Raw genomic sequence first — 19603 nt, 5'->3', positions numbered from 1 at the left:
GGTAGGTGACAAAATATAGATTGGCATTTTCTCAAATATTTAGATTAGATGATCATCCTACTTCAGGATATTTTGACTTCATTAGCATTAACATTGAGAATTTAGAATGTGTTGTAAAAACTGACCATCTTAAGAAAGTATTTTCACTTATTTTTCCAAACCTGACATACATACTACCTTAGATATCTAGGAGGAAAAGAGGAAAAAGAACAAATCACTAAAAGATAGCATAAACTGAACCATAATGCTATGAGAGAGTTCATACTTGTGCATAGTCTAATGGAAACGTCACATATAACTTTGTAAATTTTCATGAAGAATAAAAACGAATCACTATCAAGGCCACCAGCACAAATTTCCTTTCCTTGTGTCAGATGGGAAATTTCTTATGATACCTGTTCTGTGATAGCTGCTTCTCTACTAATCCTTTCATTTTATAGTTCTGGTTTATTGTTCAAATTCTCTAGAATATCAAGGATCTATTTGTATCAAAGTTTATATATAACTTATTCTATAAAAAGAATTAATGTATATAGGCCTTCCTCTGCTAATATTTTCTTTGAATGTCATAATGATCATATTTCTAGCATTAACTTTGAAATTTTGAGACAATCTGGAGCTTTGTTTCTTTTATATTTATATCAACAAGCTGAATGAAAGCACAAAACATCTTTTATTTTGAAGGCAGGAAAAATACTGGTGAAATAGAAATAGAAAATTATCCAGTACTACATAACATTAAAATTTACAAATATATATTATTTCTTAATTGCCACAAGAATTCTAGTAAGTAGGCAGCCTAGAAAATATTATCCCTTGTGCTCGCTTCTGCAGCACATATACGAAAATATTATCCCTATTTCACAAAAGTTGAAACAAACTCAGGGAAATTAAATATGTCCCCAAGACCACAAAGTAATTAGTGATGAACCTGGGACTTAACCAAAGGGGGTTTTATTTTGTTTTAAAGTTTATGATTTTTCATTTCACAATTCGTTTAACTAAAAAAGTGTGCCAAACACTGGTATCAGGATTGAGGCAGATAATACTTCATACTTGAAAATCTCTTGCAATCTCTTTCCCCGGGAAAAAAACAGTGCAAACTAAAAAGGAGGAAAAAAATCTGTACTTCTGGCTTTTTTGCTTTGTGCTGTCAGCTCTGAGTTGGTTTAGTGAGTAGTTTTGCAAGGCTTGTTTCACTTTGTTTGGGGCAGGGCCGAGGCCTGTATTTCAAACAAAAGGCAGCCCGTTACTAACTTCTGGTTGCTAGGTGTGGCCTCCTTTCAAATTCTATAAAATCAGAAGCCCAAGGTTCCACTTCCAGCCTGAACTGTTCTGAGAAGAATCTCTCTTTAGGTCTTTGGACGGAGGTGCAAAAAAACGTAAGTCTTGGTTTGCCTTTTAGTTAGTTTTGGCTGTTCTGAAAACTTTTCCCATCACGGTGTTTAATGTTACTTCTTCTGTGGAATCTATGGCTAGCTGCACTTACATGTATGATAAACCTTTCTGTAAAATTACATTGGCTATTTATATTTTGGAAATCACAAATTGTAATGTTTTATTTTTACTGAGTTAAGAAATACAATTTTAAAAACAAGGAAACTTTGCTTAATACTGGCTTATTGTACTGTTGGTGAGTTACCACGGAAAAGAAGGAAAGAATGTATTTTTTACTACAAGTTATGAGTTTTCAAGAGCTGTGTGTGCTTTACATGGAAATCATGATGGATGGTGGGTGTTTCTGGGCAGCCAGGCCAAAAGAATCCAGACGTGGGTTTCAGGGAACTATTTCAAAATAGCTGGAGTTAAATAGTTTATTTTTTTCTTTTGTAAAAAAAAAAAAAGAAACGAAAATAGATTCAGACCTCATAGTGGCAATTATGCCCTTTGTAATTAACATTTTGAAATTAATGTTATGTTCACTCATGCAGTGTAAAAAAATAAGAGGATCCACTTACTAATCATTTCATTTAGAGAGGGTGTGGCCACATTCTTTTTCCTGTAGTCTTTGTGTCATAGACAGGCTTTTCAAGTGCTGATTTGAAAACCTAAGGGGAAAGGAAGTATTTCCTGGGTGGTGTCAGATAAGTTTTCTTTTGGGAATGCCTGTAGGGCCTTCAAAAAATTATTCCACTTAGTAACATCTTGATTGTTGAATGAGCTAATGGCCATAAAACTCCTTAGAAAAGCAAAAGCAGATCTAAAGTAGAGTTTTTACTGGTGTTGGATTTATGTGCAAAAGTGAGAGATTCTGAATCCTAACCATATATCTGGCTATTGTTTATTGCAAATGTTCCTTCAAGAATTTTTTCTTAGCTCATTCTGAATGTTAAGTTAAATGACCTAACATTTGATTTTTAGTGCTAGTTAATCAAAAAATGTGTGCTTTTTCTTGCATTATTTATGTCTAAAATTATGTATGGACTTTGAGAAAGTAATATTCTCCTCTGCTCGTAGGAATGTATTTTGGTAGGCACATTGCAAAACGATTCAAATGTGGTAAAATGCTGGTTTCATAATTTCAAAATGGCCTCTCCTCCAGAAGTTATGTTACCGCCCTCGCCCCAGGCTCAACCACATCTGGCAGATATCCAACATTTGATGAATGTTGACAAAACAGTTAATAATAATATTGTTAAGAAACCAACTAGAGTTTCATGGTTATTAAATACTTTTTTCAATCAAAGGATCTGCAAAGATTGGTTTCTATTGATGTTAGCTTGCTGAGCTGGTTCTTAATCCTCTCTAGACCCATTAATTGATGACATATTTAAAACCATTGGACCTATTATTTTTCAGTGACAAACCAAAAGCTGTTTTTTTAAGTAAATGATTTCCTCTTTCCTTAAAATGGGAGAGATTTTTATCAGAAAGATCAGAACTGAAAGATTTATTTAATACCTTCCTTCATTATGCTAATTTTCTCCACTTCCATGTACTTGAGGTGAAATTTAAGACTGCCACTTCAGAGCTACAATGAATCTTAGCTATTGTGTAATTTATAAATGGAGACCCGCACCCCTGGAGAAGTTAAATATTTTCTTTCTTTCTTTTTTTTTTTAAATGTTTTCTTGAAGTCATTACAGCCAGCTAAAGAGAGTCAAAATAGAAAATATTTGTTAAATTAGTATAGGTATTTTCCCTCAATTATTAGCACTGATACAATACTTGTTCATTCAATGATGCTTATTAGTATACTTAGTAACAGGCATTCTGCCACGGATTAGAGGTTCATAATGAATGGTAAATTATCACTGCCCCCATGGAATGCTGCTATAAATATAGATAAGTAAATAGAAAGTGATAATGCAGAACAATAGGGGCAAGTGTAGGAGTAAAGGCAGGATGCTTTGGGAGAGCGCAGACTGTGGTCACTCACCCCAGTGCTGAACCAAGGAAGGCCTCCTGGAGGGTGTCAGGAGGTCTAGGCTGAGTCCTTACTAAGAAGCATCATTTAGGCAAAGGGAATTGAATGTGGAGGATGAAAACAGCATTCCAGGCAAAGGGAACACCCTACTCAAAAGCCTAGAAGCAAAACATTCATGAGACTACCTTTCACAAGGTGGTTCTTCATAAGTCATAGCATTGTACAGACTAATTGCCTTTTATCACATAACCAGGTGTGGGAAAGACTTGTGAAATACATATTCAAGGAAAAAAAACTAGGCACAGGCCAAAGTATTGAAAAATAAACTCCCTTGGGCCAGGGTGAAACCTGCCACAGTCTCACTGGGTTAATTGTGAATGCATTTGATTCTTAGGTGTAACCTATTAAAAATAACGTTGATCTTATCATCGTTTTGATGCTTGCCACTAGTATCTAGAAAACTGCCAGAAAAAAATTACACTTTGTTTTCCCAGTTAGAAAATGGGAGTAATGATGTCCTCTGCAAGGATCAATTTCTGCTGCTATCTTTGCAGAACTCTGATGTTTTTCAGTTGTCACGAGGAAGGCATGATAGACCACAAAACTCAGTTTCCTCTGTCAGAAATTCTGGAAGTAGCTTTTCATGAAGCTGACAGAGATAGAAATTGTGGTTTTTAAAGTTATTAAAAACTGTTCTTCTGTGATAATTTTAAAACTTGCAAAAAAGTTTTGAAAAGTTGCAAAAATATTGCACTGAATTACTATATACTTTTACCCAGATTCCCCAAGTGTTAACATTTCCCCACACTTGCTTTATCATTAATTCTTCCCTTTCCCTCTTCTACCCTCTCTATATAGTTATTTTTTCTGTATCATTTGAAAGAACACTGCAGGTATGATGTCCCTATGTCTCTAAATACTTCAACTATAGTGCAGTTTAAAAAAAATAAGGAAATTAACTTTCATACAATAAGCCTTAGTTTTCTCAAACTGTCTCAAACTGTCCAGTTTACAATTGCTAATGTACCATTTCTGGAATACCTTTCCCTTACATTTAGTAAGCATAGCTTCCTCTCTGTCTAGCATCTTTTTATGCTTATTTACCTTCTTTAATTTCTTACTGAATGAGGGGAAGAGAGCTCTCTTATGACACATGCAAAAAAATGTTAATCTGTAGAAAGTTACACACTTTTTCATAGATAAATGAGATTGGTAGGCAGTGCATGTTCACAAATGATTAATTAGAAGAACTCTGGAATATTATTAATTTCCCTATAGGTCAGCCTATGTATAAACAGTCAATTTCATCTTCAAATTAGATGATGTTAAGGACTGAGATAAATTTGGTTTCAGAGCTCATTGGTAGCCAGATTAAATATATATTGAACCAACGAAAATTAATAAAATAAGCTCTTAAATACCTAGTACATATTTTAAACATTGCAACTAAAAAGAAAAGATGGAAAAAATAAAACCTTTTGTGAACTCAGAGTTATTACATTTTTTTTTACTGTACAATTCTAATTTATAGACTAGATCATTCTCTGAATAGTAAAAGCATATGACCAATATCTATATAACATGTGGTAGTCAATAAAACATGTTTGCATGCATTATTTATTTATAGTTAAGAAATCTTACCTTCAAATTATTGAATGGGTTTTATCAAGTACAAAATGCTGGTTTTCATGCAGAAGTTAGGTACTGAACACACAGAATGGTTTAGCAATACAATTTGAGCAAAATATTTTTGCTCTGGTATTCCTAAGGTGTGTTGCAACTATTCAAGGTTCTGTTAAAACATGCAGTTGCTGTTTGAGCACTTAACTAGTGGAACGTGATTAAATCTATTTCCTTGAGGGCAGTTTATTACATCCTGCCATCATCCTTGTGTCTTTAAACTTTGCTGAGAGCTAGTGGGTCTTATTGGGCTGAATTGAGATTCCATTTTCCTCCAATTGCCTTCCTGAGGTATGTTCTAGTCAGGTTGCTTTTCTTTTCCAGACCATATTCCAGATCATAACTTCAGGCCATCTAAATGGCTTCAGACTAAAAATCTAGGAACACAGAGGGTTTGTCACAAAGCTGTCTCCTCTATGGACACTCTTGTGTAAAACAAATCATTCAACCCCTTTATTTTTGTTATTTTGTATAATGTAATTAATAGAGCAATATTTTTTAGGCTTTTTCAAGTTTATTTTTTAAGAAATTGATGCATTACCTAAGCATTTTTAAATGAAAAAATTGTGAAGTACAGTAAAGTTTTCATAAAATTAATTTTGAAGTTGTGAGGCTCATCTTTAAAATTATATTTGACAATATCTTTAATATCTTCTTTGATCTCTTTTGAAGTTTTTCTTTTCTAACTGAAAAGAGTGGAAATATTGTAACACGTTTCTATAAATGAGGGAAAAGTACTTTGCTAAGTGACCAGTCATATCACTCGTTTGGAGGATTCTACTTTATAAAAGGCATGTGTGCAATGATAAAAATGGAAATTTTAAGTACCTGAAAACTTGCCAGAAATTGCAAGAAGTTTTAAATGTGCCAATTAAGCAAAAGGAAAATGAAACTCCATGTGCCAAAAGCAATTGCACCAGATTATTGTATACTAGGAACTAAAACCTTGTGCAAAATTGTACACCATGACTTTATCTCAGGAAATAATTTTAAATTTATCAATTGCTTGTGGGGAAGAGACTGAGTGAGCAATATATTGGTTCTTCTTACAGATGACAGAGTGGTAATTTGAACAATCCCCATGATAATTAAGTGGAGATAGTTTCTGCTTTGGATATTATTTCCCTCATGTATTTAATCTCATTACTTGGAACTACAGCCATTTTTCAGCAGGTGTGGATTGAAATACTTTGTCTGAACATGCTGTTAAGGAATCAGGTTATGGGTTTTATTCCTCATGAGTCATTTAGCTTCATAGCAAGAATTTAAAACTGCTAAGAGTATCCTTCCAATCTTTTTCAGATGTACTCATGATAGCAGTCTCCAGAGAAATAAACAAAAGGGTATGGAGAGACACCAGTGTAGAGCTGGAGCTTGGGCCCCTAAGAAAACACATCCCTGACAAAAAGGATTATTGATGGCTTCTTTTGTAGATAACACAGAAAATGCATTAATATTTTTTTAACATACTTCAGGTTTTAAAAATATACATGTTTTATTAAATAAAAATATTGCTGAGCCATGATAGCAGGTCAATAACATTTCTTTAAGATAGAATTTTCCAGAAGAGGGCATGCATAGTGCAAATTCACTCTAATGAATCCTGCTAGAGCAAAGCGCCTGGTATAAAAGTATCCTTTTCTGGGTTTTTTTTGTGTTGGGTAAAAAAACACATGTAAGATTAGTATTTAAACAGCTCAAATAAGAAGAAATGTGAGTGCAGTGATTACTCCAGGTGCTGAAATAATTTTATACCAAGGAATAGAAAAGAAAACTATTTCGGGGAGAAATAATCACCTGGATACCTTTTTATAGATAGAGTTTTGAGTCTGAATCCACTCCTGTAGATTTTTATAGATTATTTTACCTTATAAATGTCAATATTATGCTCTTTCTCTACTCATTACTTTTGTTCAAGTCCTCATTAATCCTGGATAGACTCTCCTACAACTTACTAACTGGTCTCTAATCTTCCATCTTGCTCACCTAGCCATTCTCCATGGTACAGGATGAGTGACCTTTCTGAAATATAACTTTGTTTTTAAAAATCCAATAATGTTTATCCAAAACTTTGGAAACACATTTAAACTTTTAAATTTGGGCTTCTGTTAACATTTTTTGCTCTAGTAAGCTTCTTTCAACTTCCCAAATATGACAAGCTTCTCTGTTTTTTTCTGCCAGGCTAATCTCAACTCTTCCCAAGAGAGGCTCATATCACCCCGAACTTCCTCTAAGAATTGTTCTTAGCTTTTGAGTTTTCTTAGGGAGAGCACACACTGGCTTTAAATTCTTTGAGGCAAGGGATGTTTCAATGTTTTTGCGCCCTCAGTGCTTGGCATATACTGGGTGGCCTGTAAATGTGGAGAAGTGAAGTGAAACACCAGTTCCTCTCTTCAGCCTGTAAGCTTACTTATAGAAGGCATCTGAGCCCTAAGGCGAGGACTGAATATGCTGAGGAAAAGCTACATTTCTGACACTATGGGTTTCTGTTTAAGGGTAGTAGACATTCTTTTTAAAAAACCCAAATCTAGCATTTTGTGATGCTCCTAAGAGTAACCCTGGAAAGTAAAGGCAAGGCTGCTCAACGTCTTATGTATATGAGGGGGTGGAGTGGTGTGTATGTGCAGTGAGTTTGTGGTTTGTAAAAGCATCTACCTGTTTTCTTTTCAGATCTTTCAAAAATGGCAATGGTATCTGAATTCCTGAAGCAGGCCTGGTTTATTGACAATGAAGAGCAGGAGTACATCGTAAGTCAAGTGACAGTCACTTAGTTAAATATTAAGATAGAAACTAATGTAAGTGAATGAACAGTAATTTATTTCTCTCTCATCACAGAAAACTGTGAAAACATCCAAAGGTGGTCCTGGGTCAGCAGTGAGCCCCTATCCTACCTTCAATCCATCCTCGGATGTTGAGGCCTTGCATAAAGCAATCACAGTTAAAGGTAATTCTGTCTCCCTAAAACAGTCCCCTCCTAGACATTTCAGAATGGCTACTGAAAAACACACATGTGCAACGGAAAGAGTCTGTTTGATTTTGAAGATAAGATTTCTTTGTCAGTAAAGATATATTTCCTTTCTCAGCACTTAGGGAATTTTGGTCAAATCAGTAGAATCTCTACTGCTACAGTAGAATCTCTATCCTTACAAAGCTCATTTCTAACAGGCTCAGTGCTGAAGTCAACACCTCTGCTTACCCTTAGGGTTTGAACTAGGAACCAAACACTGCAACACTGAGGACCAGGAACAATTTCTTCCTCCGTTTTCATTCAAGTGAATGGAATGTCATTCTAAGTGCTTCCATTTGATAATGCAATGTCACGTCCATACCCTAGTCTGGTGTAATTTATACTTCTTGTTTTTGTTAAGAACTTCATTTGAAGCATCTTGATAATGAATCATTTTATGTCGGTTACTGAAGATGAAGAAAATTGGTTTTAAAAGTCTAGGGGCCCTTTATTTCCAGGTGTGGATGAAGCAACCATCATTGAAATTCTAACTAAGAGAAACAATGCACAGCGTCAGCAGATCAAAGCAGCCTATCTTCAGGAAAAAGGAAAGGTAGGTCGGAGTGGTTAATTTAGATAATTAATTTCAGTCATAGTTACATTTAAATATAGAGTTTGAAGCACAGTTGCCTAGTTCTTTCAGTCTCTAGCCACTGTTTTTCCATTACAACTAAGTCTGGGATTACTGTATTTATCCTCTTGGTTGCAATGTAATCAATTCTAGCAAATTTACTGGTTTTATGCATTGTTTTATCATCTTGATTCTTTGTACACGTGGTTTTCTGTATTGGAGACAAGCCTTTAACGTGAACATAACAGACATCAAGATTACTATTGGCAATAAGAAATATGTTGATTGAAATGTGTCTTCTGCTAAAGTTTAAACTGAGCTGTTTAACGTCTGAATGTAAAGTTTATACATATAATTCTACTTTAAAAGTAAGCTTTATATTTTTATACAAAATATGAGTAATTTTTTTAAGGAGTACAGTTAGAAAGCTATTTAATATCTGATTATTGTACTTATTTGAACAGCGCAAATCCCAATGGTTGTAAAAGTTATTAACACATAATTTTTAAAGTATTCTTACTACTGTTTCTGTTAATACCCAACACCTATCTTTTGAGCTTTGTGATTTCTTCCCTGTATAAAAGATTGAGAACCCTGTCCTTTAAGACATTATCAATGAATTCAGTAAATTTCATCCTAATCACTCTAGATTTAAAAGATTAAGATATTAAATATCAAGTACCCTTTCTATGAAAAGGGAAGGAGCTCTAAAAAATGGTTGGGTTTAGAACTCAGTAAGACTATCTAAAGGTTAGGTAACACTGTATTACTGTATCACCTAGCAGTTATTTACTAGAAGAGTATAAAATCTTGTTATAGCCCCTGGATGAAGCTCTGAAGAAAGCCCTCACAGGTCACCTTGAGGAAGTTGCTTTGGCTCTATTGAAAACTCCAGCCCAGTTTGACGCTGATGAGCTCCGTGCTGCCATGAAGGTAAATCACCCAATTTAAGCAAAACTCCTTTCCTCAAGAGAATGTTGAATTCACTTATTGTATTCTCCTATTGTATTCTCAACAACTAGTACAGGGCTGTCAATCAGCGGTAATATGAATAAGTGAATGAACAAATAAATAAATGTTGGTGTTAACAACTATGTTATTTCCACTATCTTCATGATGTTACTATATGTCATATATCTCACGTTTTATATATTTGCCCAAAATGTTGGCTTTAAACCCATTTTGTTTTTAGAGCAATATATAATAGATAGACCTTACTGTAATTATTAAATATTGTGGATATTTACTAAATACTATAAGAAATTCACTAAATGTCAGATTTGAACAAATTTTGGGACACAAAAACTAGTTGATACTCTTGAATGAAGATTTTTCTACATTTCTTTTTTTCTTCTTTTTCAATTCAGGGCCTTGGAACTGATGAAGACACTCTGAATGAAATTTTGGCATCAAGAACTAACAGAGAAATCAGAGAAATTAACAGAGTCTATAGAGAGGGTAAGTTTTAAACAGTCCAACAGTCCAGGTGCTTAGTTGGAAAGGAAATGTGATATACTTTTTAAAAAATTGAGTGTGGATGCTAATTACGAGGACTTTGGAAGCTACATATAAACATATTTCTTCACTGTTTGTCATATGTCTACCACACGCACATACTGTTACCAGACAGATCAGAGTTGCTGGGGTGCAGATAAGGGACACAATTGTCTCAGCTCTCATCAAGTTTGCATTTTAATTAAAAAGTGTCCCTCTGGGACAAATGGCCACATATTATTGCAATGGAAAACTCAATTTAAGGCACTGAATTTAAAGAATTTTCTAAAAACATTTCTCATTTTTCTGAGACTTATTTCATAAAAATGTCCCATTGTCTTTCATTTTGAAAAGAACAACAACACACTCCAAACTTTTGTCCTTGAAAAGGTAAAGAGCTTGGTGCTCACAATTCTCTGATGGAAACTAACTTTACCTTTATGAACATAAATGATGCACTTACTCTCAACATTGAGTTAAATCCATGAGGATGAAAGGCCAGCCATGGCTCATTTTATCTCTTCAGTGAAATGTCCCATTTCAGTGGTGCGCTCAACACCGTAAAGAGCGTCTGCAAATGGGTCCTGGGCAGTGCTGGGTCTTTCCTATTTTCCTTTTCTAGTTTCCCAAGCCCCCAGCTTTTTTGTTTTCCCAGCCCAATATATAGCACCATAGAGGATCTTTCTGCTTGATTTTAATACCAAGCACAGAGAATGCAATAGCACTTGTATATTATTTTCACAGCAATCTAATAAAGGAACCAGAATAAGGAAGCTTTTACCCTGCTTTTCTGTAATTCATATCTCATTATCAATATTTATCTTAGATCCCTTTGTCACTGATAGTCATCAAGAGGGGCATTATTATTAGTTTTTTCTTTCATAAAACATAGTTTACAAAGGCACATATCCATAAGTCATTCCCAAGGTACAGTTCAATAACGGCTTATTAACTTGTTCCGTCTTCTAGTGAATTATAAATTCAGTTAATTTTTTGCTAATACAGTATTGTTTTGCAAGTTAAGTAAGGGTATTTAACAAAGAAAAGTTTAAAATCTATATCTAATGTAGATGGGTATACATACACATACATGCATAACTAAATCATATTACATATAAGATATTTATCATTTTTAAAGTAAATAAATACTGTGTGTTCAAGCAAGTCTGGTTCATTCTTTTAAATAACTGTTCTCTTCATCCCATTGCTTAAATTCTGGCAGGTTTTATTTCAGAATTAGTTACTTAATAATGTATACCTATGCAATTTATTCTTGTTAGCAAAAGTTTTAGGGCTATAGGTTTTCATTCACAGTATTATCTAAATTGTTTTAATTGCCTTATAGGAAATAAATTTGCTGATCAAAAATTTTACTTGCTCTGACTTCTCTATTTTTATTAAAAAATGATAATATTTGAAAGATGTTCCGTAAGTCATTGAACACTTGGCATTGCAAATTGTGAGCCAATATAGAGATGTGAGATATTATTATTATCACCATTACTTATCACTAGTTTACTACAAAATTTGCTTTTCTTATTTCTCAGAACTGAAGAGAGATCTGGCTAAAGACATCGCCGCAGACACATCTGGAGATTATGAGAAGGCTTTGCTTTCTCTTGCTAAGGTATAACTCAAATAGTTTAGGAAATGCCTCTTCTTTTGTGAAAAGTAAAATCTTAGATTTCATCTCTCTCTAGAAATAAGCAATTCACTCCTTTTTCCACAGAGAATATTACTCATCTGATTCTAAGGGAATTAAGTAAATCATGTGATTACATGCTAGATAACTACTTACAAAAGAATGGGATATTTTTCAGGGTGACCGATCTGAGGAGCTTGCCCTAAACGACGACTTGGCTGATTCGGATGCCAGGGTAAGCAAGTGCTCGCAAATACCCCTAGAATCCACTTTCCTACTTCGAATAGTTCCTACCAAAGGTGAGGGACCACTTGAGGGCCTCCATGTGGAAGCAAATCTGAGGGCCTCCGAAAGGACAATGGCACCTAATGTCCATTCCCTGAATGATGCCCACCACCCTGCACTCAAGTGGTCCAAGAGAAGAAATGTGGTCTTTATGTTTTCAATGGCCTGCACTATTCACGAAGCTGGAGTGGATTGAGAGAGAACAATGAGGATTTGATTTGCTATTCCCCAGAATGGTTTTGTTGAGAAAACTGAATTTTTATTTTAACAGGTATAAGAAAGTAAAGTGGAAAGAATAAGCACATCTAACAGCTTTTAACAGTGAGCATTGGTTTAGAGGAATAAGTTTATACTGTAAAAATATTATGGTAATGATATTAAAAATTATAACATTTATATACTTTCAAGTATATTGTTATATATAGTTTCAGCGAGATTGCTTGTTATTTATATATCAATCCACTGGCAACATTAGAAAAACTGTAAAATTTTAGGGCCTGGGATTTTTGTTAACAAAATAAATGACAGCTATTATTTACATATGCCTTCATCATAGTACAGTTAGTATTCTCTACAAATTCATTACAGTGAGTTAGTAAGAACAGAAACTTATTTGACCACCTTTACTCCCTTCACTGTACCAGTACATTATCCTGCACTTAATAGGGATTTATCAACTTTTGTTGAAAGAATGCATATATATCAGATGTTTGCTTGGAAAGTCCAGGATATGCCCTTTGGAAAGGTGACCATTTTAATAGAAATTGTGCAATAATATCAAAGAATGAAAGTTAGCATTTGAATAATGACCATAATAAGAATTTACTCTTATTTGCTTGTGATATTTCTGAATTTGCTTTGCATTTTAAGACTACCAGGGCTCTTAGATGTATATTTATGGCAGCTACATGGATTAATGTGACCCAGGAGGAGGATGGTAATGAACATTTCAAAGTTAACAGAGCATGTTTGTGACAAGAAGGCAGGGATTATGTTTTTCATTTACAAAAGAGGAAAATCTGTAGTTTAATAAGGTCAAACTATCTTTCTAAGATTACAGAGCTATTTAGTTGCAGAGTCAGAATTAAAAGTAAAATTCAAAATTAGAGCGTCCCTTGGAATTGCCTTGATACAGAATGTAATCTCGAGGCAATTTAATTCAACAAACATTTATTCTGCAAACATATATTCAGGCTCTGTCTAGTGTTTGCGAGGCACCTTGAGAGATACTGTGGAAGATACTTGACAAAACAGAGTCCCCATCTTTAAGGAAATTATAATCTTAGCATTGCCTACTCAGCACTGATTGTATTGGATACAAAGAAGCTGACTCCCAAATCTTTGAAGTGATCTAACGTTCTTGTGCAGATATCAAGTCAGCAGATGGTCATGGGTTTATTTTTGTGTTTCTTGACAGGCCTTATATGAAGCAGGAGAAAGAAGAAAAGGGACAGATGTGAATGTGTTCACTACCATTCTGACCACCAGAAGCTATCCCCATCTTCGCAGAGGTAAGAAGAAAACAAATGTTTCCTGGGACTGTTTACAGAAGATGCAGTTTTTTGAGGACAAGTAAGAGAAAGGAAAGAAATCTTCATCAGTGTCACTCCTATCCCAAATGGATACAGTGCTCCTGACCCCTTGTTACTATTTGTGCATTTGTCTAGCTTTGCGGCACCACCATTTTATAGTATTTGAAACACATTATATGACTTTGGCATGTAGAACATTAGTTCATTATTTTTACTATTTCCTTTCCCCCAAATATTTGGAATAGATCTACACACATACAACAGAACAAATGAAATTACAATGAAAAAAAAAACAAAAAAAACCTCAGGGCTAGGTGAAGAAAAGAGTATCTAGATGCTACACTAACACAAACCAAACAAAGAGTTCTTGCCTTCGATCACAAGATTTAGCTCTGAGTCTTTAGGAAGTCAAGGCAAAGGGAAGGTCATGATGATTACCTAAAGTTTATTATTTTTTTTAATACAGCGCTCTAATTTCTAATGTTAAAATTAAGAGAAATCTGCTACACAGATCTTTATATAAGGAAAGATCCATTTGCTGTAGCACTTAGCTCTGATGTAGTGTTATGGCTGTCAGTCAGATGCCACTTCTAATAAATGTCAACATTTGCAAAAATTTCCCCCAAAATATACGGAAGCACCAAAATAGCCATGTAAGTTACAGCAGAGAAGATGATGTATCCAAAATATGCTCAGTTGAATAATTAGCTTTAAAATGAGTTTTTTGAAGTTCAGTCCTCCTAAGGAATGCTTTGACTCAGTTGCCCTGATTTTGCTAAAGTTTGCTAAAGAATAGGATTTTTTGTACATCTCTTAATTTAAATTTAATATCAGTGTTTCAGAAGTATTCCAAGTACAGTAAGCATGATATGAACAAAGTTCTGGACCTGGAGTTGAAAGGTGACATCGAGAAATGCCTCACAGTTATTGGTATGTAGTCCGGGAGGGGGGATGTTTTCTAACTTGAAATTTCATTGTCAATGCTGTTCCATAATTTACAAAACAAAATATAAGAAAACAAAAACCCAGATATAATTTATCTATGTTTCCAATAGACTCAACATGTAAGATAATGGTAACAAATATTTAGCCAAATTTATACAAGGGCCTTGTTAGTAATAATAGATATTATATCCTTTTTTAAAAAGATGGGCCTGTGGACAATACTTACTGAGTACCTACTTATACCACGCAATACGCCAGGCTGGGTGTGCCACAAAGGAAGGTCAAAATGGTCATTAAGAGCATGGGATTTGGAGTTAGACAAATGCGGACCCACATTCTGGTCTGCTACTTGTTATCTGAGTAATCTTGGGCAAGTCCAGAGGCTTTGATTCAGTAGGTCTCTGGTGGCTTCTGAAAAGGTCTTCAGAAGAAAAGGATTTTAAAGGTTTCCCATTTTATTCAGATGACCAGTCAGGGTTTAGAAACCTGCATTGTTAAGCAGTGCTTCTCAAGCATTCATGTGCACATGAATCCCTTGGGAATCCTGTTAAAATGCAGATTCTGATTCTGTAGGTCTGGGGTGGGGCCTGGGATTCTGCATTTCTCCCAAGCTCTCAGTTGATGCAAATTCTTTTGGTCCATAGACCACACTTCGAGTATCAAGGTAGAGAATCTTCCTAATTGACACATCTGTTAGTGTTTTGTTTGGCAGCTGCCTTATATTTTAAGACCGTCCTATTCCACTTAAATTGTTTTTCTTATTACAACATGAAAAAAGTATTTCTCGCATGCCAGCATGACCTTTAACAACTACCGGTTTCCCTGTTTCCATGAAGTGTATACTCAGGATAGCATGAAATACTGAAGTTGCAATTGCGTAAATTTAAGATAATAGGACATAAGTGATGTCAGGAGACAGAATATTCAAAATCACCATCTAGAGAATAGCTTCTTATAAGCCAAATATCCTATATTGGGAGGAGGGCTGAGGAACAGGGAAGGAGAATAGAATCTTAATTGCAAAACTCTATATTTCCTGTTTCTTTCACATGCATCTTTCTTCCTTTGTGGCAAATATGTCATAAAATATGCCTCTCTTGCAGTGAAGTGTGCTACAAGCAAACCAATGTTCTTTGCTGAGAAACTTCATCAGGCCATGAAGGTAACTTTCAACAAATATGATTTGCTTTGGGAAAAAATTATTGTGTATGGAGAGGAGAACAGAAAATTTCCATATTGTTTGAAAATTACACTTGTTTTAATATCTTTCCATTAAAAAGAATTACTTTTCCATCCAAAGCAAGAGGTAATATACTTCCGTATTAGAATAAAGTTCTGTTAGATTTGTTATTTTTTTTATAGGTAAGATAGTGAGGTGAGCTTGAAGTTAATTTGTAGATTACTCATGATTTGCATAAAACCTTAGTCAGCAAAGGGAGGGTGATATACTTCCTCTTTTAATGTATGATTTTAGTAACCTACTTCTGCTAAGGTTGTAAGTTTTACAATCTCCCTCTTTCTAAGTTTCATTTATCTTTTTTATTATTCTGTCTTCCATGCCATTGCTTTATATATCATTCTAAGATTTTAAAATGTCGTTCTAAGATCACTGAAGTGGAAGGTGTTATTAAGATGTATTTGAGATACGACTTTAACCACTTCACTTTATTGTTTAGCATACATCCTATATACTTGTACTGTGACAAGTTATGAAGTTGTCTTTTCTTCCTTTGCCACTCCAAAATAAGGACGTCTTCAGAGAGAGATCTAACTATTCAGTTAATAGGAAAGAGTCCCTATGAAGTGATAGGCATTGTGCCACTAGGTGTTAATAGGAGGCAGTACAGTCCCTGACTCCATGCCTGCTGTTATCCAGTGAGGTCATTAGTTGGGTAATGATGAATACTTAGTATCATAAAAGAGCAGAAGAGAGGTCTGTGCCCTAAACTTTGGAAATCAATGTAGCCTTGCTGTCAGCTAAACTAAGACCTGGTATTTGAACAGGAATTAGCCAGATGAGAGCAGGAGTGGAAAGAATGAAGGGATAAAGCAAGTCTGGTCCAGGAGAAGGCGTTATCATGTCCCTTTCAGGGTAGCAAAAATAATTAGAGTCATGGTGAATGGTGGAAGAAGTTGTAGAATTAGGCAGGGCGTTGTAAGCCCAGATAAAATGATTGGTTTTCATCCTAACAGCAACAGAAGGCCATTGAAGGGTTTTAAATAGATGAATCAGAAGATCAGGTTTACAATTTCGAAAGTTTACTTCATTTGTAATTATTGAATAGTTTAGATAGAGGAAAAGACTGGATGGTGGAAGACCAATTAGGAGGTTTTGAAAATTCTTGTACATAGTGCTGATGTCATAGTTGGGTTTGTGTCATTTTATTACTACTGTGTAAAGTGTGAGTCTGTGTGTGTCTGTATTTTAATGTGGAGATAGTTTCTCCATAGAAACTATACAGGTGAGCAAAAGAGCTTCACATTCAAACCCACATCCTGCCTTATTGGAAGTGTGCTCTGAGTATAAGGGACACTTACCATCATTTGTTTTGAACAGGGTGTTGGAACTCGTCATAAGATACTGATCAGAATTATGGTTTCCCGTTCTGAAATTGACATGAATGACATCAAAGCATGCTATCAGAAGCTGTATGGCATTTCTCTCTGCCAAGCCATCCTGGTATGTTGTGATTTTCATAATGCTACCCCCACAAATGACAATTCTTTTGCAACTTCTTCAAAGAGAAAGGCTGACTTATTGTATCTGTAAATTTCATATGTAAGATTAATTTGTTATATTAAGATACAGGAACTTCCCTGGTGGTCTAGTGGTTAAGACTCCACACTTCCACTGCAGGGGGTGTGGGTTCAATCCCTGGTCGGGGAACTAAGATCCCACATGCCATGTGGGGCGGTCAAAAATTAAAATTAAAAAAAAGATTCATAATTTAAAGTAAACTGAACTTTCACTGGTAAAATCTACTAGTGAGTTCTATACTGAAACACTACAAATTTTTCAGTAGTCATGGAAACAGTTCCCCATACAGACATTTAGCAATCAAAATATTTTAGAAGAGAGATATAATGATTTATGATCGATGAATATTGATCAGAGGATTAGAGAATTTTTATTCTAAATTTTTCCTTAATTTTGTCATATGTGAAATATGTAAAATGCATGTTCAAGTTTAGAAGTAAAAAGAAAGACAAGTCAGGGGGTTTTGAACTTAATGAAAGATAGGTGACTATTTAAATTCAATTTGGCATTTATATTGGATAATAAAAATCTACCAAGAAAAAGTGAGAATGTCATAGGCTTATAACTTTCACTCTGGTTAAGCGAGTCAAAGATGATATGAAATTATATTGTGTTATACTTAATTCTGTGTGATATTTCATTCTTGGAAATAATGGCTCTAATATATAATATAATCAGTTCAGAGAAATTTACAATCTGAATTTTAAAAGCTATTGCTTTTCACATAATAATCAATTAAAATATCAGTTATCTGCTATATGAATTATATTATTTAATTAAATAGGTGATATTCTTATCCAAGATCCTAGAAAACTGATGTACTGTGATGTATGTTCTATAACTGTTAAGTCTAATACGATAGTTATTGTACAATTAAAAAACACCTATTGATTATGGCCTCAGGTAGCATTAAGTATACTTTATTTTTTAATCAACAGGATGAAACTAAGGGAGATTATGAAAAAATCCTGGTGGCTCTCTGTGGAGGAAACTAAACATTCCATTGGTGATCTCAAGCTTTTTGATCAGAAGACTTTTTAATTATATCTTTTCATTCCATATCATAGAGTTGAATAGGAAAGTTTCTTCAACAGGAATATAGTTTAGTAACTCCTTCCTGGAAAATATAGCTTATAAATCATTTTTTGTATTACAACTTTATATAATAGAGATAAGTTTTTAAAAAAATATATTTACTCCAAACTGTAAAACCTCATAAAGAGGTTGTTCTAGTAACATTGCCTGAGAAAAATGTGTATGTCGCAGAAAATAAAATGATTTTACAGGACAATTGGTGTGTCATTTGTTCTATTCTGATTTTCTTTTGTGTGTAATGCAGTTTTTTAATTTGATATCAAGGGACAGGAGCCTGGATTCTAAGTTATAATCATCTAATGAAACAGATTTTACATATTAAATAAAAGCAAATATTCAGAGAATTAGAAAATGAACTTCTTTTTACATCTGGGTACAGATTATTGAGAGAGTATCTCTATATAATAATGGGTTTATTGCATCAGCGTTGTAACAACTGGACATTCTGCTATATTTCATGAACCAGTATGAAGATGAAATGGCAAGAGCAATAAAAACTTCTCACTTTTTAAAAAATAGTAGTTGCATGTTTAGTTTTCTAAGAAATTATCAAACTGTTTGTCAGAGTGGTCGTACCATTTTATATTCCTATCATAAATGTATAAGTAATCTAGTTTCTCCACAACCTCACCAGCCTTTGATATTGTCACTATTTTATATTTTGGCATTGTTTATTTTTTATTGTTGAGTTTTGAGAATTCTTTATGTATTCTAGATATTAGTCCTTTGTCAAATATGTGGTTTGCAAATATTTTCTCTCAGTCTGTAGCTTGTCTTTTTCTCCCCTTAGAGAAATACTTTCTCAGAGGAAACATTTCAAATTTTAATGAGGTTCAATTTTTCCCTTTATTGATTTTGCTTTGGGTGTCACATCTACAGACTCTTTACCTAACCTTAAGTCCTGAAAATTTTCTCCTCTGTTTTCCTAAAAGTTTTATAGTTTTCCATTTTATATTTCAGTTTGTGATCCATTTTGAACTAATTTCTGTGTAAAGTGTGAGATGAGACTTCGGTCAAAATTCTCTCTCTTTTTTTTTTTTGCTTGTGAATATCTATTTGCTCTCACATCATTTGTTGAAAAGGCTATTTTTCTTATTGAATTCCTTTAACACTTTTGTAAAAAAAATATCAGTTATTTTCCTCTGAGAGTATTCTTACCACATAGGTGGTAATTTAACTTATTCCCAAAATAACTGAGTTGGGTATTTAACTTTCTGACTATTCACA

At 34.2% G+C, this 19603-nt stretch overlaps 1 protein-coding gene across 2 annotated transcripts; it reads left to right on the top strand.

Moving 5' to 3' along the window:
* The first annotated feature begins 1231 nt into the window (after positions 1-1231).
* On the top strand, positions 1232-18568 carry ANXA1 (annexin A1). 2 transcript variants are annotated; one of them, XM_057722086.1, is made up of 14 exons: positions 1284-1382; positions 4226-4260; positions 7718-7794; positions 7883-7991; positions 8513-8607; positions 9445-9558; positions 9993-10083; positions 11667-11746; positions 11940-11996; positions 13464-13557; positions 14413-14508; positions 15627-15685; positions 17081-17203; positions 18220-18568. In XM_057722086.1, exons 3-14 carry the CDS (start codon positions 7729-7731, stop codon positions 18274-18276), a joined length of 1041 nt encoding a protein of 346 aa, XP_057578069.1. In that variant the 5' UTR covers positions 1284-1382; positions 4226-4260; positions 7718-7728; the 3' UTR covers positions 18277-18568. The 2 variants fall into 2 exon arrangements, with proteins under 2 accessions (XP_057578068.1, XP_057578069.1); XM_057722085.1 differs by lacking the exon at positions 4226-4260 and having other exon boundaries at positions 1232-1382.
* Positions 18569-19603: the final 1035 nt, after the last annotated feature.

Source organism: Hippopotamus amphibius, chromosome 2, assembly GCF_030028045.1.
Source record: "Hippopotamus amphibius kiboko isolate mHipAmp2 chromosome 2, mHipAmp2.hap2, whole genome shotgun sequence".
Taxonomy (NCBI): domain Eukaryota; kingdom Metazoa; phylum Chordata; class Mammalia; order Artiodactyla; family Hippopotamidae; genus Hippopotamus; species Hippopotamus amphibius.
Note: the sequence above shows the minus strand (reverse complement) of the source record. Positions and strands in the feature narration are given on the sequence as shown.

Excerpts from the sequence above, each read along its gene's own strand:
- ANXA1 (XM_057722085.1), top strand. The coding sequence starts at position 7,729 with ATGGCAATGGTATCTGAATTCCTGAAGCAGGCCTGGTTTATTGACAAT. Across the intron at positions 7,795-7,882 it reads ATGAAGAGCAGGAGTACATC|AAAACTGTGAAAACATCCAA; the intron begins GTAAGTCAAGTG and ends CTCTCATCACAG. Across the intron at positions 7,992-8,512 it reads TAAAGCAATCACAGTTAAAG|GTGTGGATGAAGCAACCATC; the intron begins GTAATTCTGTCT and ends CTTTATTTCCAG.